Source organism: Carassius carassius, chromosome 3 (genome assembly GCF_963082965.1).
Source record: "Carassius carassius chromosome 3, fCarCar2.1, whole genome shotgun sequence".
In the NCBI taxonomy this organism is placed as follows: Eukaryota; Metazoa; Chordata; class Actinopteri; order Cypriniformes; family Cyprinidae; genus Carassius; species Carassius carassius.
In genome coordinates this window covers 3,216,025-3,239,635 of record NC_081757.1, presented here as the reverse complement: position 1 = coordinate 3,239,635, position 23,611 = coordinate 3,216,025, and the positions used below count along the sequence as shown (strand labels likewise).

The 23,611-nt window shown below is 36.5% G+C and overlaps 2 protein-coding genes and 2 pseudogenes across 2 annotated transcripts; 1 reads left to right on the top strand and 3 right to left on the bottom strand.

Annotated features, from left to right (window-relative positions):
* Positions 1 to 337: 337 nt before the first annotated feature.
* Positions 338 to 8,204, bottom strand: LOC132116276 (erythropoietin-like; annotated as a pseudogene).
* Positions 8,205 to 16,406: 8,202 nt separating this feature from the next.
* LOC132113662 (inactive Ufm1-specific protease 1-like) lies at positions 16,407 to 17,934 on the top strand (annotated as a pseudogene).
* Positions 17,935 to 17,981: 47 nt separating this feature from the next.
* On the bottom strand, positions 17,982 to 20,191 carry si:dkey-85k7.10 (endonuclease domain-containing 1 protein). Its single transcript, XM_059521532.1, has 2 exons — positions 19,233 to 20,191; positions 17,982 to 18,817 (listed from the first exon to the last, which is right to left on the bottom strand). The coding sequence occupies exons 1-2, from the start codon at positions 19,524 to 19,526 to the stop codon at positions 18,236 to 18,238; spliced, it is 876 nt and encodes a 291-aa protein (XP_059377515.1). The 5' UTR covers positions 19,527 to 20,191; the 3' UTR covers positions 17,982 to 18,235.
* Positions 20,192 to 21,022: 831 nt separating this feature from the next.
* Positions 21,023 to 22,377, bottom strand: si:dkey-85k7.11 (endonuclease domain-containing 1 protein). Its single transcript, XM_059521519.1, has 2 exons — positions 22,011 to 22,377; positions 21,023 to 21,799 (listed from the first exon to the last, which is right to left on the bottom strand). Exons 1-2 carry the CDS (start codon positions 22,302 to 22,304, stop codon positions 21,206 to 21,208), a joined length of 888 nt encoding a protein of 295 aa, XP_059377502.1. The 5' UTR covers positions 22,305 to 22,377; the 3' UTR covers positions 21,023 to 21,205.
* Between the last annotated feature and the right edge of the window lie 1,234 nt (positions 22,378 to 23,611).

Below are 23,611 nucleotides of genomic sequence, written 5' to 3'. Positions count from 1 at the left end.
TCATCTGTAAAATGCTTTTGGCTATTATTGACAGATTTGACAAGGGTCTGCTTTCACCAAGTGTGTGGCTATGGGGCACAGATGCCATAAAAATGGTAATATGTATAACTTTCTGAGTGGGAAATGGAGATGGCATGTTAGCAAGGTTGGGAATAAACAGCTAAGCTTAAATATATCTGAAAGATGCAGAGGGTTGACATCTGATGGCTGATCAGTCATAGATCAGATTTGCTTTTATTAAGTATACTGTATCAAAATGTTTGTCCATCCAATCTTGACCAAACTAAAAGAGCAGATATTTTGGTGGCAAGTAGAGTGAAAAGGAATGACACAAAAGGGTTTTCAAAAATATTTAGTGGTGTGACTAAATTCCTTCATTGGAAACATGACAAAAATCCAGTACTTATTTTATAATCCTCCTGTCTAAGGCATAATGTATGTCTAGTTCTCTCTATCATAGCTAATAAAGCACTTGTTTTCTCATCAAATTCTTTGGAATTTGGAATCACATGTATTTACAGAATTGTGAGCAGTGTATTGACATTCTCAGCAGAGATGCTTCATAAGACAAAAAGAAAAACTTCCTCTCTCCTTGTTTTTACATTTCTATTTTAAGCTAAGAATAGTACTTTGTATTTGAATACCAAATGACATTGTGATGAAAGCACATCAACCACACAACAGCAAAACAACAGGAAAAAAAACATCTACAAACATACTTTGTAGCATCTAGACGGAGACTGATTGACAGACGTAAAAAAAACAGGCTATTTACGAAAAACACAAGTTTCACAGAAAAATAAAACAAAATGTCAACCTTACGATCATTTCCCAAAGGCAAATATGCAGCGTCGTGCGTAAAGTGGAAGCAGGCCAGGATGTTCGTCATACACACACCAATCAATATTTTTCCTGGAAGCGACGTTATCTGCACAAGACCGCGTAATTCAGACATGAGCTAACGCAAAGCCTCATCAGCTCTCACGAAAGCTTCCAATTCCCTCGACAAGCAGCAATCTAGTCCTTCTTCCTGTTCACCCCAACTGACCCGTAAGAATTCAGCATTACAACCTTCCACCCCGAAGCTCAAAACATTCCCTGCAGCATTCACAAAAGTCACACATACGTACACACACACAGACGTAACACCGAAGTGAATATAAAACCTACAGTGCATATTTAATATTGATAAATAGGCTTCTCTATCAACAGTTCAATGTTTGGAGGTGCTTCAGGCCACAGTAAATGGAGGAAGAAAGGTCTTCACTTGAATAGTCTCAGAAAAGAACCTGGAAAAGCAAGTGATTCCAGCTCTAAGAAATATCATCTATATAAATAATGACAATTTTATAAGCAATACAAAACACTTCCAAAAAAAAAGTCCCAGATAAACCTTCCCAGTCGAGCTGGGCAAGTGCCAACAGTCATGTGGGGAAAGAGGAGTGATTTCTTGAAGTTTCATGATTGCGTTTGGTTGATTTTGCCAAGTAACATAGGTGGGTCTGCAAAGGCAGCCAAAGCGGGCGCTTTGCATTCTTGGGGATGTCTTCTTTTCCCTTTGTGAGTAAATCTTTCAAAGTGCTACAACTCCCAGTCATTCAAACCTCAGCAACATATCCTTTGTAATAGCCCATTATCCTGCCCTCCTGATATGAGGAGCTCCAATTAGTTTGGCCCTTTCTCAAAATTGTCTATCAGCTGACACCTTGTTTGCAGACAGGTGCACTGGCAAGCAGATGACGCACTTTTCCCCGCAGGAAGTTGCTGTGGACCTGAAACAGCTCTGAGATAGATGATACTTTCTGTGTCTCCTCGTCTTCTCCACCGCTGGAAGGAGGTACATATTCCTGAGGGACAGAGGGAAATGGGTTAGAGAGTAATAATGCAGTGCAACTAATACTTAAAATTCTCATATTAGTGCTTTTAAATTCTAGATAACTTTTCTATACTGACTGGAAGAAAAAAAACACAATCTGTAACAAAACTACTGGTGATTTTCTACTGGAACATTTTCCATTAAGTTTTACTTTAAATTTGCGGAAAATGTACTCGACCTCAGATCTCAATAGAACAGAACTGGAGACATTTAGCACTACATTACTTACTCCCCAATAGATCCTCTGCAGTGAATGGGATATCATCAGCTGTTGGGACTCTCATTCTGACGGCACCCATTCAATGCAAAGGATCCATTAGTTAGCAACTGATGTAATCCTAAATTTCACCAAATCTCTTCCAATAAAGAAAAACGTATCTGTTTCATGGATGTCCTCAGCATATTGTCATAGTTGGGTGAACTGTTCCTTTAACACAACACAATATAATGCTTAATTTCCATTTTATTTCTTAATTTCTATTCCTATTGTTTTCAGCTGAGAGTGTAGTCCCATAGCCTCTGGTTGTTTTTATCTGGCACTACGACACAATGACACAATCACCGTGATGTGACGAACATGCTTTCTTCCTGTAGTTGACAAAAGTTTGTAGTGCACTACACTTGATTAGCATAACATCCATTTTCCTGTTCCTGTAGCTTGAGTGGTAGAGCAAGACGTCAGAAAACAGAGAAGCTGATGTAATTTGTGTATATTGAATGAAAAGTACAGCTTAAATGCACTGTACACATGCCAAATGCATGCAAGTATATGTCAGTTTGGTTCTGCTAATGAAAAATGTCATTCTAAAGCACAATGGTTCAAAAGTTTACTCGGCAAGAACAGAAAAAGTTACAAAGAACCTGTTTGTTTTAACACCGATAATGATAAGAAATGTAACAATCAGCATATTAGAATGATTTCTGAAGGATCAGGTGACACTGAAGACAGGAGTAATTCAGCTTTGACATCCCAGGAATAAAATATATTTAAAAATAGAAAACAATTGTAACAACATTTCACAATATAACTGTTTTGAATCCATTTTAACTGCAGCCCTGGTGAGCATAAGAGACTTCTCGTTCTCCAAGTGACCTGTATGAACTCACCGGTATGCTGACACTTCGCAGCACTTGTCTGATGCTGGCAATGTTGCTAATACTGGCATCTACGTGGGACTGTAGCACGTCAGTCTGATTAGATGCCTGTAATGAGCTGATGGCCTCGTTCAGCACGTGTAAGCCTGACTGGACCTCCTGAGCTTTCTCCTCTATCTGAAGTGACATACAGAATATATTCATAAAGGAATGTGTTAACCACATTATTTATAAGATATTCATCTATATTATATTAAAATCTTCACAACGGGAACATGCAGGACAACTTACATTCATTGCTTCCCAGACATCAAAATCAACTCTTGTCAGAGGAACAGTGAAGTTTGTTGCAATGCTGCAAGCATCCTTACACGCTCTCTGCGATAGCAAAAACATTCAAGTCATTTATTAATGCAGCACGTTACACAACAGAAATTGTTTCAAAGCAGCATAACAGTCCTACACAAGAAAATAACAGTATTAATGTTGCAAACCCCTTAAATTCTGAAACAAATACAACGGCTCCAAAAAGACAAAAGCATCATTATTCAGCTCAGATTAGTTCAATGACAGTGTCAGTATTAGCAAAGTTCATTAGGAAACATGATTTAACTTTTGAATTGGCATTATTCAGCTCAAGTGCGTTGATTGTTAATTCAGCTTGTGCTAGGTTAATCAAAATATAAAACGTTTAATTCAGCTATAAGCAGATCTTTATTATTTTCAATCAATTAATTTCAATAACAGTTATGAAATTTAGCTAGAAAGCAGTTCTACAGAAGACAATTTATCCAGCTTCATTTATTTCAAAGTCATGTGGGAACTCTGTCAGTGGGTAAGGAGTCATTCACAAGTGATCAGAAACCGCTAGAGAGGGCACACGCCAAGAGGACGGACTGCACACTTGGCATTGCAGATATGTGCTAAAGAACTGCACAGATGAAAAGAAAGAAAGTGAACTGCTTGGAGTTACAATGAAACGTGTTTATAAAATTACAGCCATCATGTGCATGTCTCTCACCATAGCAGCCTCTGCATCCCAAGCCTCCTTAATAAAATGGTCGAGGACGCGCAGGTCACAGATGGGGCGTAATGGGGAGGACAGGCCTGGACGGGTCCACTCCAGCACCATCAGCAGTACGGTAAAGAGTCCTGGCATGCATAGAACAAATGAAGGTCAGTGTAAAACTGTAATGACACTTTAATACGATATTACACATTTAAGAGAAACAGATATTAACATTATTGTACAAAATTATTTATTATGTACAAAATGTTTCTATATAAAACATAAATGTTGAAAACAATAAATTGCTTTGAATCATAATTGAACAAATATTCGTTTAATTTGTAATTACAGTTTAATTATGCTTTATGTTTAATAACTCAGTTTGTTGTATTTGATATCATTTTGACAAATATTTAAGGGCGTATATACTCACTTAAAAACAATACAACTTAATACTCAAAAATAACAACAAACCTGACTTTGATTTTATCTTACAGAGACTAAAGCAAATGTGATTTTAACCCATAGTAACAAGACTTGCCACAAGGTGGAGCACTCCTATGTTTAGGTAAAGAGGTATATGAAGTGATTTTGTATTAATATGAAGTACTTCTGCTCATCTGGCATCTTAACTACACCTTTTATCATCTGTAGTCCAGCACCTGTTCATGCAGCTCTCAGTTTTCACAATGTTAACATCAAGAAATAATAACTACTAAGACAACTATACGATAATGTTCTGCTTATTATATGGACATGCTTCAGTCATGTCAGTTATATCTGTTGCTTTCAATGCTCAAGCTGAATGATGGATAATGACTAGCTCAATATATTACCATTCATCAGCTTAAAATAATTTTGAATGTGATTCCAATGATGTTATTCTTCTGTGTTGTTATCATTACAGTTATGGTGCAAACTTCCCAATTCTCATAGAATTAGAGCCATTATTAAATATTTATAATTACAGTTATCATCTTTGGTGTGGTCTTTAGATCCTGTGATTTCCAGTTAAAATATGAAGTGCCACTCTGTTCCTTGTTGCTCTACAAGATTAAGATGTCTCAATTTGTAAAAGTGAAAGATTTCCATCATGTGCATGCTGTAAATAACCATTTGACTGCATTCTCTGTCTAAGATAAATAAATCGATAACTGTAAAGAACTAACTAAAACCACCAAATATCATAACCAAGATACAAGTCACCAACATTATGCCCTGAAAAAAGCAGAAAATTCTATTCATGAAGAAAAAGACACACCCACACCGTGCTGAATGCTCTGTCTATCAGGAATAAAGAGACAGATTACACAGAAAGAGTGTTTGTGTATGTCTGGTCTGCAGCATCTAATCCTCTATCACATGCGTGTCAGATTGTGTGAAACCTAAGGTCTGAGTCAAAGCAGAAATTAAACGATAAAAATACATATTTGCAGTGGCAACAAATGGTAATTCTAATCTCTTCCTATTGCTTCCTAAGACACACTTTTTACACAGTTTAAGGCAGATAAGTCCCGCATGAATAAGTATACATTCTATGTAGTTAGTCGTGTGATATTCTGGCATTTATGTCTTTGAATGCAGTCTTTCAGCTTTAGTGGGTTATGACGCAATAGGTCTCTTATCAAAGCAGATGTACCCTCTGGAGATGCTCTGATTTTGAGCACATGTAATGTAGAACTCCAGGTTGGTCAAAATTTAGTGTAGAACATCAATGATCAGAATTTCCTTTAGACTTTTAGATGAGTGGATGTGATCTCACTTTAGGCCTCAGCTTGACAAATGACTTTACTGCTGATCTTGGCAGAGAATGGCGTCTTGTCACGAAGGCAACAGAAGTTCTGTTGACACCATGACCTGTCGAAAATCTAAGAACTGTCTGAATGCTACAAAGCGCACGTCCACCATGTAATCAGACCATCTCTAACAGCTTTTCCAGGAACTAGACCTATATTCCATCTGACCAAGACTCCAGCATTTCACAGTCACATAATTTAATTACGTGTGGCCTCCCCACTTCAACATATGAGCACAGAGCTCTGTTTATTTTAGGTAGCCCCCACCTCCACCTCCACCTCTCATAGTGACCCAGCTACTACAGGTCACTTAAGAGACCACCATGCATGGATGCTGTCACCTCCCCCCATATATACATTTGTTTTAGTTTCTGTTCAATAGTTTAGGGATCAGTGAGATTTTTTCTGTTTTGAAAAGTAGTATCTAATGCTCACCAGCACTGCATTTTATTTAATCAAAACAGTAAAAACAGTAATTTTGTGTTTATATTATTACAATTTAAAACAACTTATTTTAAATGAAATATACTTTGAAATGTAATTTATTCCTGTGATGACAAAGCTGAATTTTCAGCAGCCATTATTCCAGTATTCAGTGTCACATGATCTTCAGAAATCAGTCTAATATGCTGATTTGCTGCATTTCTTTTTATCGCAGTTAAAAACAGCTGTTCTGCTTAACATTATTGTGTAGATTGTGATAAAAAATGTTCAGGGTGTTTTGAACAACATGCGATTCATTTTTGTGAAACTGGATTTGTGTGAAACAATGTAAACGTTTTATTTATTTATTTATTTTTTAAACCAACTGACCAACTTTTAGAATGGTACATTATTTTACTGGGTTAGAACATATAATAAATAATAGAAATAATTATATATAAAAAAAGAGTGAAATCTTGAATTACAACCATTAGATCAAACCAATATTTAAATTGAAGCATGTATACATTGACTACATGAATAAATATCCACTACATCAATAAAATAAAGATTTTTTTCGAAGTTTTTAAAGTGTATTTTGGCAGTAGAAATTATAGAAAGTATAACGACAAAGAGCTCAATCAGGAAAATACACTTAAACCTGAATCTACAATGTTTCTCATTGCATTTTTTTTCTTACAGGTAAAATCAAGGGAGAAGCCATGTGTGATCATCCCATGATCTGCAATTGAGATTTTTCTGCAAAGTCATTGTCCCATTACACGGGACCTCATTTCAGAACAGAATTTGCTAGTCCACTGTCAACTTTTGATGATGCAGCAATTTTACAATGAGTCAGCTCTCATTGTAATGTAAAACTCATGTTTAATAAAGATGCTAGGTCATGCATGGGAAAGTCCAACACAAATAGATTGCAAGCTGAAACTTCCTTGGTCAATAATATCTTTAAAAAAGTGATGTGACTGAGCACAATGGGAATTACAGTTTTAAATCAATGTATTGTTATTATTTCTACATGCACATTTTTTTAATTGCAGTGATAAACTGCCCCACTATCCCCAAGCACTTTCGCGTGTTCACTTTCGTAGTGTCAGAATAATACGATTTGGGACTGTTTGGCTCTCCTCTCAATATAATGCATGCTGTATAAACAACGTTAAACATATTGTTTGCCATTCATTCCTTTCAGTATGAATTTTACTCGACAAAACAACAAAAAATATTTTTTTTAAATGCACGTTAAGACAGTAAGAATCAGTTTGATAAAAGCGTATCTTACCTGAACCGTGAAACATTCGCAAAACAACTTGGCATTTTTCAAACACATGATTAAAAATGACAAATATCGCGCAAAGCCTGCTCAGCTGGTGGCACAAAAGACATGGATAGCCTCGAGCACAGACGCACGAGCCTCCAAGCACTCTGTGGGACGCACACGCGATCAAATACAATGACACCGTCCCTTCCCACGAGCACGTACTGCGATCCGCTCGGCTGTGCAGCACCCTATTGGCAAGCTTTCTATGAATGTAAATTCCCCCTCACTCCACGAAAGCGCACCGCGACATAGCAGAAAAGGTGGACCTCTCTCTTTAATGTTCAGAAAGAGGTGGAGAATGGAATCAGACTGCTACAAAAATTGATAAACTTCAGGCAGGATAAAAAAAAAAAAATAAAAAAAAAAAAGACAGACAGACTTAAGCCGTTTAATTTACTCACTGGTTATCTGCATCTCAGAATCCAGTTCTTACAGGATCCTCTCTGTTTCGTCCATAGCTCCGTCTATTGCCCATTAATTGCAACCGAAGCTTTTTAAGGTATTGTCAGCACTCATCGGTTCCCTAATGCGTATTTATTTATTTTCAATTCATGACTTTGAAAATAAAAATAAAATATAACAGTCTCGTGATAGTTATCAGATCAACTTCCTGTTTTGGAAAGGATTAGTCTTTCATTGTTACTCACATAATATCAGTTTTCTCAAAGTAAATAGCGCACCAAAGAGGGTTAGCACGGCTTCCTCTCAAGGCAATTTACAATGATCTTTTAGCTCAATTTTCCACTGTATACTTCCAAACAAGGGAGGTAACACTAAGAGATGAAACAATACTCATGTTTGCTTGTGTTTAGGGTCTGATAAGCAGTTCTTCATGTTCATTCAGCATACCTTTAAATTGGTAAGAATTAGGTCCTGTTTAAATATATGTGTATATAGGTAGATAACAAGTTGTATGCCAGTAGTAAACTATAGCTTGGAGATCTCAAGCCAACAAGGAGGTAAATCAAACAAATTACTACGGTTTTGCAATCATCCAAGACCAGGGGGACTATCTTTAGAGATGTTAAAAAGTAAAGTAGGCCTATAAATAGGTAACTTTCAGGTAGCAACTAAACTTTTATCATTTTAGGTCATTTTGCAACCATAACATTTAGTTATAGGCCAAGTTATAAATTAAAGTTAATCACAATAAAGATGTATACATCATCAGCAGATTCCCTTCACCACATTAACTCCACCTTTCACTGTAAAAAGAAATAATTAAATAAAATACTGGCAGATGATTACACGGGACATCATCCATTAATTTTACAGACATTTGTGTTAACTCTAAACCACAATGCATTGCAATGTTAAATGCAAAATACTAGTGAAACCCTTAAAAAAATTAATTCCTTCAAATTATGTATAGTTTCTTTTTTTTTTTTTTTTTTACAGATTTTGTTTAGTGTTATTTCTTATTTATATTAATTAATTGGCAGGGGAACTTTAACATCATGAACCACCATGAACCGCATAATATGTTTAAATTCATTACATGATTATACATTAAAGTCCTTTAACGGCATCTTTGGTTTCATGAAGAACCTTTAACATTCATGGAACATTTCCATTCCACAAAAGGTTCTTTATAGAGTGAAAAAAGCTCTTTAGATTATTCAAATGCTCTTCACACTAAGAAAATAAATGTTTGTTTCAGAAAGGTTTACTGAAATGTCCTTTGGGAAACCCAAAATGGTTCTTCTCTGGCATCCCTGTGAAAACCTCTTTTCGGAAACCTTGTGTTCAAGTGTTAAATTTATTTGGAGCTCAAATTTGGAATCTCTGGAAGTTGTTTCAGATGTTGGCTCTGGCAGGTGTAGTCTAAAATTAAGGAGAAAAAGTATCAGTACTACTTTATATTGTCTGGCAAATGGACAAATGTGACCCTGGACCACAAAACCACGGGTTGTGCACTGGTATATTATAGCAACATATGGGTCAAAATGATACATTTTTATTTTATGCCAAAAATCATTAGGATATTAAGTAAAGGTCATGTTCCATGAAGATATTTAGTACATTTCCCACCATAAATATTTAAAAACTAAATTTTTGATTAGTAACATGCATTGCTATGAACTTTATCTGTACAACTGTAAAGGCGATTTTCTCAATATTTAGACTTTTTTTTTTTTTGCACCCTCAGATTCCAGATTTTTCAAATAGTTTCTGACAAATATTGTCCTATCCTAACAAACCATACGTCAAAGGAAAGGTTATTTATTTAGCTTTCATGGCTGGTTTGTGGTTCAGGATCACAAAAAACATCAGGAATATTACACTTCAAAAGGTTTTAAATATAATTGGCGCAGAATAGTGTAATTCAGGAAGGTAAAGGGAGTCTATCCAGGAAAAAAGACTGGGTCACTGAGAAGAAAAAGAGTGTACAGAGTTCAAAGCTACTGAATTTACCCTCAGGAATCAATAAAGTTTATTTATACATCTCTAGAGGGCATTCACAAGACAGAATTTCTATGGATTTTGTCGAAGGCACAAAGGTTACTTGTGTGGCTTTTTTCTTTCTTTTTGGCCAGAGTAAGTACAGCCAAAGATTACTAAGCTGAATTAGATATCGGTTTCATTAGTCTATAGTCAGTCTTAAATAAGTTTCCTTTCAGTGCATCAACAGAAGAATACATTTTTTACGTGCAGCACATGTACTTCCCGTGCTCTTTCAGGCAGGTCTATTTGTTAAAGGATGACAGAATACAAGTTGTTTGGGCAGCAGTTGTACAATGTATATGATTCCAAGTATATGCACGAGGCCCAACTCCTCTCAATTCTAAAGATAATCGATAAAGGTCTCTCTATTTGTTCAAATGCTTCCACCAATATGAGAATTGTTGTTTTCTTGTTTATAAAATATAATAACCTCAAACCTCTTTCCTGTTTTACTTATATCTTTCTATATTTGCTTCTAATATCTTTACCTGTTTCCATGAGATATAACACACATTCACTGTATTTTATTTCATCTGTTTCAATAAACAAGAATTCTAAGTTGTTTGCGCACACACACACACACACAGCCAAGTTCTGTATCGCTTACACTGTTTGTGATAGATATCATGCTTTGCAGCTCACAAAGCCATAAAAACTGTTTGGATATCACCGTTTATTATTTCCTCTGTTTTAGTAAACATCACAATAATAAGGTGTTTGCGAACACGTAGACAAGTTCTTGTATTGCCTACAGACACCATGTTTGTTGTCATGGCTCTAAATCTTTCTAAATCATTTGTTGTCTTGTTTGATCAAACTACTGTTTGCTCTGCCTGAGCCAAACCGAGAGCAAAGAGAGACAAGGTACGTGCTGTGGAACATGTGTGATGGCTGGGGAGGGGGCGAGGGCGGGGGAGTCTCGGCATAGTGACTCCGAGGCTTGGACCCTGTCATTGAAATTGGGATGACTAAAAAAAAAAGTGAAGGGGGTTATGTGTGGGAGGAAGACCCAAGGACACCCTCCCCTTTTTACTAGAAAACAAAGACAACCAGAAGCACTGCAGAGATGAAGAGAGAGACAGTGGGTGAGAATAAGAGGGAGACCTGCATAGTAAGAGAGAATGACTCTCTTTATTCCTGAATGGAAAGAGAGCTAGATTAGTCTCCTTGTTTGAGGTCCAGTGGCGCGCCACAAGACAGGAAACTTACATAATAGAATAGAGGACGGGGAGGTCGGAGCCTTTAACGTGGCCTGTCGGAAGTTATTGTTTCTGAATAAGAGGCATCCTGAATTAATTATCTTGAGTTCAACGGGTAAAGCTTTCTTTCAGACTGTTGCCCTGTTAGTGGTTCTCTTTATAGTCCTTACATAGAATACACACACACACACACACACAACACACTCTCTCTCTCTCACACACACACACACACACACACACACACACTGTTCAATAGTTTTGGTAAGTAAGATTTTATCATCAGTAAGATATTTTTTGGCAACATGGCAGCATATTTAAATAATAATAATAATAAATGTAAATATATTAAAACAGAAAACAGTTATTTTAATCATATTTCAGCATTTTAATTTATTGTTGGTCAAATAAATGCAGTAAACAATGATAACAATATGGTTAAAACTATTATTATTCAAGATTATAATATTAATAAATGTTAATATTGCAAAATAGTCTTATAATTTAAAATAACTTTTTCCCATCATAATACATTTTAAAATATAATGGATTCCTGTGATGGTAATTACATACTTTAGAAATCATTCTAACATGCTTATTTGGCACAAAGTAAATATTATTAATGTTAAAGACAGCTTTTACTGCAAAATATTTTATGAACAGTGTCATATACAAACATTCACTTTCACTACAGATAAAGAAAATAAATAGTTTTATATTCAGCAAGGATGCATTAAACCGATGAAAAGTGCCATTTAAAAAAAATGCATTTATATGCATTCTTTTTCAAATAAATGCTCTTCTTTTTAACTTTCTATTCATCAAATAATCTTGTAGAGTTCCCTTAAAAATAATAATTAAGCACAAGTAATAATTGATAATTGAGCAACAAATCAGCGTATTAGAATGATTTGTGAAGGATCACGTGAAACTTAAATTCAGTTGGTTTTAATTTACATGCATGCACTACAAAGTGAAGCTCCAACTCTGTTTCAACATAAGGGTCTTTAGGCCAAAAAAGGAAACCTTCAGATATGGCAGTGTTCTCCCACACACAGCCTGCTGGTGGCTCTACGGTTTTAAACAACCTGACTGATTGTTTCAGGAAGACCTTTTCCTCTCACCCTGAACCCTTCATCTTCAGCTATAAATATCACACTGCTCTTTAGGAGGTGTTGGGATTTTAATAGACTGGAAAGAGCTTCATTTACTGATAAAATCTGCACTTTGCAATGACAGACTACCAGCTTTTTCTGACTGTAAGCATATAAGGATATTTCTAGCTTTGGTCTTTTCTCTCATAAGCAGAAACAATAGAAATCTTAATTATATTTAGCCCTTCAACAATAAATCATAACCTGATTCTGTTTTTTTTTTATTCTCTTCATTCAAATAAAAAAAAATGTCTTCAATAAATGTCAGTGTCATTTCACATGATATCAAACGACCATCATTCACCAGCTTATTTTTACCCCCAATGCATATCATGTGCTATTTGTGCAATTATACTGATTTTATGTAAAATGCAGATGTCAAATAGTCACTGCCCATTTCTTTTAACTTTCAGTTAGCATAAAACATGCTGTGCATAAAGTCACATAGCCTACATGCCCTTCAAAGCCAATAAATAAAATAATTTTTTTTGTCTTAAACAGCAGACACATGCTAATCATGTCACTATGCCAAATTCACAGTTAAACCATTTAGAGAATGACCGACAGCTTGCTAGTGGACAAAAAGAAATCCTGAGGTCATTTCATGAATGAAGACAGCAGTAATTAAACAACTGCTGAAGTTAACAGAGAAGACAGTAATGCAGTCACAAGTGTCTTACATAATATTACAGAAAGGTTCACAATACACATCAACGAAAATGTTAAACCTGAGAGCTTAGTAAGGTTTTGACAACAAACATTTTCAAAAAGTGGCAAAACTTAACTTAGTGATTCCTGTATGCTATTAGCATGCAATGTTTAAGCAATAAAAATGTACACATTCGCAATAAAATCTCTGAAAAGTTGCATGCAATAACAGTGTAATATGTTCTGACCCTGCCAAGCCTCCACTCACCTACAGTTTTCCGTACAGTCTTGTGTCCAGCTTGAATCATAACTACACGCCCACAAACAGTGTGACCTCTTTAGGTACAGGGTTTTATTCTTTCCATTCTAACCACGGTATTTTGCATCAGGGGCCTGATATTAAGGTTAGTCCTGGAATTTCTCCAGATTTGTGTCTGATCTTAAGTGTTCATCTTTATTCTATCTCAAGTCAAAACATTACATTTCAGGCCAGCATTCACGTATCCCTTATCATACATTGTTTATCGTAGTCTATTCTTTGACCTTGTGATCTGTTTTTATACATGTTTTTTCTGTGTCTCTATTATCTACCTGCTGTGTCTTGACCTTGGTTTAAATCCCTTTCAGTTTAATGGATCTTATATGCATCCACTAAAGCCAACTGTAAACTATAATATTGATTTTGATGAAATATTTTAACCTTAATCCCTGTATTTTATTTCAATAATAAATATTTGGTTGCTGGGTTGTATAGCTTCAAATGTCTACCGTTTCACAATAGGCCGACTATAAATGGTAATGGCATGGGACATTTTTTATGTAAAACAGGATATCTATTTTAATGATTAAAAGAACATAAAGCCGTATCATGCATAAAGTTCATCATGCAGCTAAATGCATGAACATACATGATAGGTCAAAACAGTGTTTACCATACCATTTGTTTGTACTCCTACAAGTTGTTTTTCTTTCCGGCGACAATGGCATCCAGTCTATCCAGAGATATTTTGGGGATTGTTCCTGCTTTGAAACCTTTATTAGCAGAGTAATGTGTGATACTACATCTGCCAGTGTTGCTTCTCTGGTTGTAGAGGTCTTTGTTTGTCTTGGGAAATGGACAGAGGACGGTTAGTATTTCTGTCCATAAGAAAACAACTAAGCTTTTTCCATGCGGTTTAGCCATTCGTCCACACACAAACGCAGCAGCAGGTCACAGAAACCAAGCATTTTTGAAAACTCCTGCCAGGTGAAGATTTCACAAACTCTGGCTGCAGCGTTATCGTGTACAGTACACAGTGAAACTACAGATTTTGGCTTGTGTCCATGCTCTGTTATCTCCGCCTACTATAAACTTTTTCAGGCTTCTGATTGGACAACATGGCTTTACGGTTGTCACCTTTTGGCTTGGCGTGCTCTTGACAGTGCTTCATAGCATGCTTTTGTGTTTTCATGTGGATGTAGATTTATTTTAATTTTTTTAAATGGAAGAAGGAAAAACTCAATTGATAAAAATACTGTGTACGTGTGGACATGCCCTGAAAAACAAAAAGAATGTAAGCTCCAATCAAAGTGTTAAGATAACAATAAAACTAGGGGAACATACAACAAGGGGAACAAATAAAATGTAAAATATATAATTCCTTAATGCATTAGTCGAGAAACATGATCTTTTGACAATCGATTAGCAACTGTAACAATGCATAACAATAAAACATATTCAATGCACAGAATGTTCATCTCTAGGTTGGCATTTACTGCACAACCGAAATTTCTAATTAATTAATAAACATGTAACAGAACGTAGCTTACCTGATTCATACACTGTAAAACCGAACATTGAAAATTAAAGAAAAATTAAAGTTCATTGCAGTGCTCCCCGAAAGCCAGAGTCCAATGGATCTAATTTTAGGATGACTGGCTCCCCCTACTGATGAACTGAGCATATGAGCATAATCAGGGGATGTAGGATATCTTTTTGTTAAACATCCTAAAAATAAAATAATTTCAATAATGCATCAACAACTTCCTAATAAATGCCAGCCAGTGCACCAAATAATTAAAAGTGAAAACTAACAAATGACATGCACATATGTCTGTAACTGTAAATGGGAAATCCGCACTAACCCAAATACAGCAGAAATATTTTATCAGAGTTGCGTGACCATGCACAGCGTCTTTCAATGAGTTGCAAAAAACAACCACACAGCGCGAAAAGTGAAATTCGAATCACGTACAAAGGAATAAATGAACAAATCAATAGACCTTACCAGTTGTTTTGATGAAACGTTCAAAAAGTTTTACATGTTTAAATCAGCCTGCCAGTCCGTCTTCGAAGGAACTCAACGGTTATAATGATACTTTTTCAACTTTTCACTCACTTAGGCTACTGAATTGCAATTTATTATTACTTTAATTGATGTCCGTCTCGAAGTGACCCAATTTAAGTTGTGTGTTAGTGAAAAATCTGTTTAATTGCTGACTAATTGTTCAGATTCAAATTAGTGATGGGTCGTTCTTGAACGATTCGTTAATTTTGAATGAATCTTTAATGTGACTCGGGAAGAACGAGTCGTCAGGGAGTGATTCGTTCAGTCGCGCATGCGCGAAATTCTATAGATTCTATTCTGAAATTAGTCTAGTTCACCTGTTTTCTTTTACTGTCTATTGGTTTCAGTCAATGCAGTCTGAGCTGGAAAGAGCATTTATTAGTTCATCTCATGATTGTTCGGGTTTTTCGAGTCGTTCATTAATCACGTCACGGACCCATAAGCTTTGACCATAGACCATAGCTAAAAAAAAAAAAATCATAATTTTTTGTTGTCCGAATTTGTCAGTGCATTTTCCCCCCATCATGTATCACTGTGTAATCAGAAATATTTTTTTGTACTTTTCTTTTAGAAATATTTCATTCGTTTTATGTATAAAGGCCCTAAAGAGTCATTTACCTTCCTCAACATTATATATGTAGGCTATAATAAAAATACTATTTTCTCATAAAAATACGTGTCTGTAAATCTTGCCTTTAAATTAGTGGAATTTTCTCCCACAACTCAATGTTAAGATCTGAAGCACTCTAAAGTCTATGTGCTCTCAATAAGAAAATATTTTAATCTAACAGAAATTCAGAAATCATTTTATAAAGTGTCAAATTACCTCGATATCAAAAGGAAAGCAGATTTTTTAATTGATCACATTTTGTGTTATTTAAAAGGCTTTAACCATGATTTCAGTAGTGTCATGTGCTCTAAGCATTTATGCCAGGAAGGGGAGTTTTTGGCAAAAACATAAAAATCAGGTAAAATTATAAAGGCTGTTTTAAAATACAGTGATCTTAAGAACAGAATATAGATTTTAAAATGCACACTTATATTGAAATCACTTCACCTGAAAGCTGATATGCAACTCTCTAATAAACCCACAGAAGAAGAAGCGATGAAACCACATGAAACGTTAATTTGTATTTATTTTTAGTGCTTGAACGGTAACTATCCCTTATATTCACGTGCAGACATGGAAAGAGGGGCACCTAAGAAAACAGAGTGTATAGATTGGGGTAGACATGTTTGTGGACAAACTCCGATGACAGCCAATAACGAAACATGGAAGGATGCTTTAGTAAAGAACGCACATGATGGGCTGACGTCACCTCAGCCATCTCCAGACTGTGACAGATGCTCAGTGATATCAGGAGACTGCCTCTATTATCATTATGGTTGTGAAGGCAAGGATGACAGAGGTTGGGGTTGTGTATAGAGGACTATTCAGACCATAGCTTCATGGTTGAGTTTTAATCAAGCTCACAGTGTGAGCCACAGACACTCACCTAGTCTTTTTGAGACCCAACAAACTTTGGTGGAAATTGGGGACAAACCTGATGCATTCCTGGGATCTAGGGAGTGGATTGGGACATTTGAGGCAAGTCTTATTCTTGACCAGCTGTATGATGTTTCCTGTCGGATAGTGCATGTGCAGTGTAGCGAGGAGCTTGACCAAGCCCTGGAAGATCTTCTGACCACTTCCTTAGCCGTGGGTCACCTGTTATAATGGGAGGAGACAGAGACAATTCCTCAAAGGGGATCTTAGGTGTGTGCACTGGCAAACGGGGGAATTATTTGCTCGTTATGGACCCTCATTACTTTGGCTGTCCCTTGGATAAAAAGTCATTGCAAAGTCAAGGTTGGGTTTCATGGAAAGCAGCTGGTTCTTTGGATCAGTGCTCTTTCTACAATCTTTGTCTCCCTCTTACTGCTAAGAAGTGACTTTGTTTTTCTCCCCTATGCAATATGCATTGACTTAATCCAGAGATACGGGTGGAACAAGGACTATTGTTAGGTGAACTATCCTATAAAATGCAATTTTTTTGGCCTTGTCAGCAAAATTAGTAATTTTTCTGTTTTAACCCAATCATATGATTAAAATAACAAAATGAAAATGGCATTGACATCCATGCTCATTTCTTTCTTGCATTATCTTGTGCCTCAAAGCTGTCACAGCAAGAGCAAAGTAGTATTTGAATATCAAACCATGACAAAGAACTGATAAATGAACCGCATAAGACTTTTTTATTTTAATATTTATTTCACAGCTGAAACTGAAGTGTTAACAGCATCCTGAAGTTTGTCTGTTCTGTTTACATTTGTAGTCATTTAATCTCATTAACCTACCCAAAATGTGCTTTAGCTTTACAGATGGGAAGTACAGCATGGTATTAAACAAACTAACATCTAGGCTCTAAAAAAGGTAAAGATCAGAAATTAAGCTGTCTAGCTGAAACCTTTTGTCCCCAAGTAATTTATATCAGCTTGTATCTTTTAATGGTTTACATGGCTTTAAGTGATAGCTCATGCAAAATTGAAAATTCTTTCAGCATTTACTGACCGTCATGTTGTTCCAAACCTGTATGAGTTTCTTTTTTTCTGCTGAACACAAAAGAAGTTGTTCTAAAGAATGTGGGAACCAAACAGTCTACTGACTTCCATAGTATGGAAAAAAAATGGTTAAAGGGCACCAATCACCCACATTCTTCAAAATATCTTCTAGTATGTTCAACAAAAGAAATAAACTCATACAGGTTGAGTAATGATGACAAAAGTTTCATTTTTGAGCGAACTATTCCTATAATTTGATGAATTAAAATATTACCATTCATTACACACAAATGCAATGCATATTCTTTTGTATTAAGTTTAATATAGTATCTGCCATCGTTATGATAATGAACCCATTGGACTGGTTTATTATCCTATTCTAATCTTTATGCATCTGACACACAGTCACTGTAAAAGATCTGGAAGTTCTTGTCCACCTCCATTTTGCCCTTGAGAAACTTCTCCAGATTTTTGATAGGAACCTCCACCATGTGGTTGTTCACGCGATCATTAAGACCGTAGGCGCCGAACGCTGGAAACTTATACCGCTCTGAGTAGGGAGCATTGTGATCGTAATCTGAGCAGCAATAGGCTGTCCACATGAACTCTGGGATGGCCACACGATCTAGGTTATCACGTCGGATCATATTACCTGATGTTGTCACCCCAGTGATCACATAAGCCTTTCCATGACAATAATTATTGAGCCGTTTGCGGGTAACCTCCACCTGTGTGCTCCAGGGACCAAAATTGAACTCCCTTATCAGGGGAACTACATTGGTCAGTGTGTAGGTGGCAGCTTTGTCCAGCGGGTCTGCCTGATGCTCATCGGGACTCATTTGGCCACGTTCATATTGCACTACATCAACGTAGTCTTCTAACACAGCCTGCGTGTCTTCAAAGTTTTTGTGCATTAAGGAAGACTGAGGAAAGGGTTCCATGTTACTGCTTCCTTTATCAGTTGCCAGCTGTGCAAAATGAAAAATGCAGGTGATGAGCATGAGATTAAGATGAGTTTATATTCTCAGATCCATGAAGAGAACCTAACCCAGATCACATTTAAACATTTCAGGAGAGAAATATTCAACAAGAAACATTTTTGTTGTTGTTAATATTATCAAAGTTGAAAACAATTATGCTGTTTGATATTATTGCTTGATATTATTGTGGAAACGTGATACGTCACACAGGAATGTTACAAAAAACAAAACAAAACACACAATTAAACAACTTTTTCAGAAAGTTTTTACTACATTTTTGCATTGCAAATTCTGTATTAATTTATTGCATCCTCGCTAAATAAAAACAATAATAAAAAAACAGACCTTAAACTTTTGAACAATACAGAATATACTAATCATGTTTTTGTTAACACACACTCACCTGTGGCTCAAACATCCAGGGAATGTCTACCCGTTTCTCCCCATCTGATTTCTTGAAGGTGTATGCTGAATATATGGGGATGTGTTTTTGGGGGTCGTAGAGGGTAACAAAGCGAGGCTTGTCCACATGGCGCTGGCAGATCTTCTTTAGGGAAGTAGTGAGGTAACCTCGTGGTGGAGTGCCCATATAAAGGAAATCCTTACAGCGATCTACTTGGGAGAAGTCGTCCACAACTCCGGCTTGTGATCTTAATATCAAACACATCAGTGACCAGCAATAGACTGTGAGCTTCATGTTGTCCTAAAGACTTTAAATTGTTGTCTGTCTTCTCTGTAAAATGTTCTTAGGACTGAAAGCATCACAAGAATAAAAAAAAATTGACTGCCTCTGCACTGGTAGGAAGAGAATAAAATGAGGACCATTAAAAATTCTAATGCAGAGTACAAAGTACATGCAAAACCATGTTCGGATAGTCTGAACTAACTGATAGATGAACTTCAGTGTGCCATTATCTTCATCATGCAAATCATCAAGGTGAATTTGCTCACTGCTGGCCTAAAGTTCATTGGCTCCTTAAAGGTAAATATAGTTTTCCAGTCAGCCTGCAACCTGAGCCTGAATAGGAGGTGATAGAAATTTCACGAAATTATACTTTTAGAAAAGTTATGAATGTAATTTCGGGAGGGGTACTCCCATCTAATCTTCCAATTAATATCCAAGTATAAAAAAACATCCTCTTACCACTTCTGTTGTTAGTTCTTTCAGCATCTCCTCTTCTCCTTTTATGCATATTCATTTATCTTTTGTCTCTCTGAGCCCTCCATTGGAGACATCAAGCCAAATCTTACCACTAATGCCAAGATTATGGACACACAAACTTGTGAAATGTTTTCTTCGTAAATGTGAGAAGAATAAATTTAATGCTAGATGGACTGTTCCTTGACTTATCTTTCCGTGTTGCACCTATTGTACTCAGTTCAGTAAAAATGACAACAACTCAAAACCTTCAAACAGTAGAGCATAGTCACCACTGAGATGTGTTCACAATTTCAGCAGTTATAACATCTTCAAATTCACATTCATGTCACTATATCAACAAAGTGATATTTAAATGCAGTGATACAAGCCGTGTAAAGTCATGGACACACAACTTGCTCTGCAGTGTGCCATGATAATATGGAAATCATCTACAAAGACTACGACAAAGTCTGATAGGTTACTTTACTCTCTTCACAGGTAGTCTTGCCTGACTGCATTCAAATTGAATAAAATTAATATTAATATTAAAGCACAGGCTACTGCAAGCCAAATTCTCTGGATATATATCTCTTATTTACTTATTTTTTAGTTTGTTTACATTATGCTCTTGAATGGTTTTTACATTCATAAAGTAAGAACCATTTAAATGTAATCATAATAATAAAAACTCCATAATCATCGGGAAGAAGGACGCGGAAACCGGCGGACAATCAAACAAAGACTTTAATAACAAAATAAACACAAAACAATAAAACACAAATAAAAACCAAAACATAAAATAAAGCCCAGGCCTGGTCCTCTCTCGTCCTTCACTGTCGTCGCTCCAGTTTTATATCCTTCCATCTCCTCTGTGGGACTCGAGACCGGTGGTGGGTGGCAGGTGTCGCTCATTTCCCAATCACTCCACCGGCCTCGCTGGTTCCCACATCCCTCGGCCCCGCCCCACTTGTCACAGTAATTTTCACAAATTGTTCTTAACACTAAAATAAATCAACATGATCAAAACCTTATGAAAAATTTTGCTCAATTTGGGACTATAATTGATGTGTGTTTACTCCTCGAGTATAAGCTCCATATTCCCAGTATTATGTAACATTTTTAAAAAAGAGTACTTTTCTATAGATTCAATACATTTTCCATTTAAAATGAACCGATTTTTTTTGGAGAATTATTTCATATGTCTGGCTGGAGTGTTGAGTCGCTTCATTCACTCCCTAATTGGCATGTGTATTTTCTGTGAGACAGTCTTTAAAAAAGATGCTCACGCTTTTGTCCATGTCAGTCTGACTTTTCAGAAAGGCCTCTAAAGCTTTCAAAGGCACTTCAGTAACACTGTGTCCCACTATCTCATTCAAAGCATATGCTGCATAAGTGGGAAACATGTATCGTACATCATAGGGTGAGTTTCGATCAAACCTTGGACAGCAATAAGCGGACCACAAGTGCTTTGGGACAGCCATGCGGTCCTCTCTTCCTCTTTGGATGGTCACCCCTGATACAGTCACCCCAGTCACCACATAGGCAGCACCACGGCAGAAGTTATTCAGGCGGCGACGTACCATATCGATATAAATGGACCATGGACCCTCCAGTAAGTCTGTGATCTGAGGTACTACATTTGTGAGAGTATAGGTAGCTGCTTTGTCTTGGTTGTCCGCCTGGTGCTGGTCAGGGTTGAGTGGGCCACGCTCGTACTCCACTGCATCAACATAGTCTGCTAACACAGCCTGGCTCTCCTCAAGCAGTTGGTCGGTTTCACCACTAGAAGGCAACTCTCTCATGTTCCCGCTTTCATCAGCAGAAACCAGCTGAGGGGGAAAAACAAGAAATAAAAATCCATAGAAACTCATATTGACGGAACAGCAACAGTACCATTTTACTGCTATGTGATGAATTCTCTGTTGTCAAAACAAAGACCTATTTTGTTCAAACGATGTAGAATATTTAAAATGGTATAATAGACTACACAAATGATTACTTTATTAATTAAGATATTCATTTTCTAAGGTAATCTGCTACCTGTGGTTCATACATCCAGGGTGTGTCCATCCTCCGCTGTCCATCTGACTTTTTGAAGGTGTAAGCCGAATAAAGCGCCAAACGGCGACTGCTGTCATACAGCGTGGCGTAACGTAGTTTATCTCCGTATCGTTGGCATATCCTCTTCAGATTGCCCCCTCGGACACCTGTGGGTGCTGTGTGCATGTAGAAGAACTGACTGCATTCTTTAAAGCTGTCAGAGACTGTGCCACCTGCCAGACGCAAACCTGTTAATAGAAGAAGCCTGAAGATAAAAATCTTCCAAAGAGCCATCAGAAAGTGAGATGTTGAGAAGTTCTCAGTATTTGTGACAAAATTTCCAGTTTTTAAATGCAAAAGCAGGCAAATCCATTTGTTCTTCCATGGTGTTTCAAGCCCGACTGATAACTGAAAGTGTGAAAGCTACCATATGCAAAGCATAACCTTTTTTTACCCTGCCATATAAACCTGTTTGACCAATGGAACACTAGGAGGTTTTGACAACAGACTGAATGATCAGAGATTCTGCTCATAAAGGAATCTGGCTTATTGATGGAAATCACAGTATGTTTATAAAAATAAAATATAAGCACAACCCATTGCTCACACAATAATTTACCAGTGTCTAATGGATTTTAACAGGAACTGACCGTACAATTTCATCTCACCATATGTTTTTGTAATACATCTTGGGCTTGGCATAATTCGTACACCCTTAAAAATAAAGGTGCTTAAAAGGATCTTCACAGCGATGCCATATAAGAACCATTTCTGGTTCCACAAAGAACCATTAAATCAAAGGTTCTTAAAAGAACCATCTCTTTCTTACGCTCTAAAAATGTTTGTTTCAACCCAACTTTGGGTCAAATATGGACTAACCCAACCATTGGGTTAAATTTTTACATTACAATTTTAACCCAAAAGTTGGGTTAGTCCATATTTGATCCAAATTTGGGTTGCAACAACCCAGCATTTGTTAGAGTGTAACTTTTTATAATCTGAAGAACTTTCTTTCGCCACAAATAACCTTTTGTGAAACAGTACAGTTTTTCATATGTTAAAGGTTCTTTATGGAACCATTTAGACAAAAAAAAGTTATTCAATGACATCGTGAAGTACCTTTATTTTAAAAAGTGTAGTTTTCACCTGTAGAAATGCACATCTGGAAGGCAAAATGATGGCCATCAGTTTTTTGTTTTTACCAGGATTGTATTAAGTACTAATGTACTAAGACAGTGATATTGACATACCAAACTTAATAATACAACTTTCTGATGACGCAAATTATGTACAGGTGGGCAGATCCGCACAGAATATGAATATAATGCACTATGAACATTAAATGTTTTCCCACAGAAAACCATTATAAAGAAGATGTAAATAAATAAATAAACCGTATGAGTGAGCAGATTACCGGGACAATCAACCCCCCTTACCCCCCGACACCATTTCTCAGAAAAGTCATGTTGTGTATCAGTTTCGTTTTAGATGTAAATCAGAGTTTCATTTTCGGCGTTAGGACCATACCACTGAAATGTGTTACGTTAATGCGCAAATATAATTAATATCTTTTAGTTAATTCGGAGACAACGAAAATGAAA

Excerpts from the sequence above, each read along its gene's own strand:
- si:dkey-85k7.10 (XM_059521532.1), bottom strand. The coding sequence starts at position 19,526 with ATGAAGCTCACAGTCTATTGCTGGTCACTGATGTGTTTGATATTAAGA. Across the intron at positions 18,818-19,232 it reads CCTGGATGTTTGAGCCACAG|CTGGCAACTGATAAAGGAAG; the intron begins GTGAGTGTGTGT and ends CATTTTGCACAG.
- si:dkey-85k7.11 (XM_059521519.1), bottom strand. The coding sequence starts at position 22,304 with ATGGCTCTTTGGAAGATTTTTATCTTCAGGCTTCTTCTATTAACAGGT. Across the intron at positions 21,800-22,010 it reads CCTGGATGTATGAACCACAG|CTGGTTTCTGCTGATGAAAG; the intron begins GTAGCAGATTAC and ends TTTCCCCCTCAG.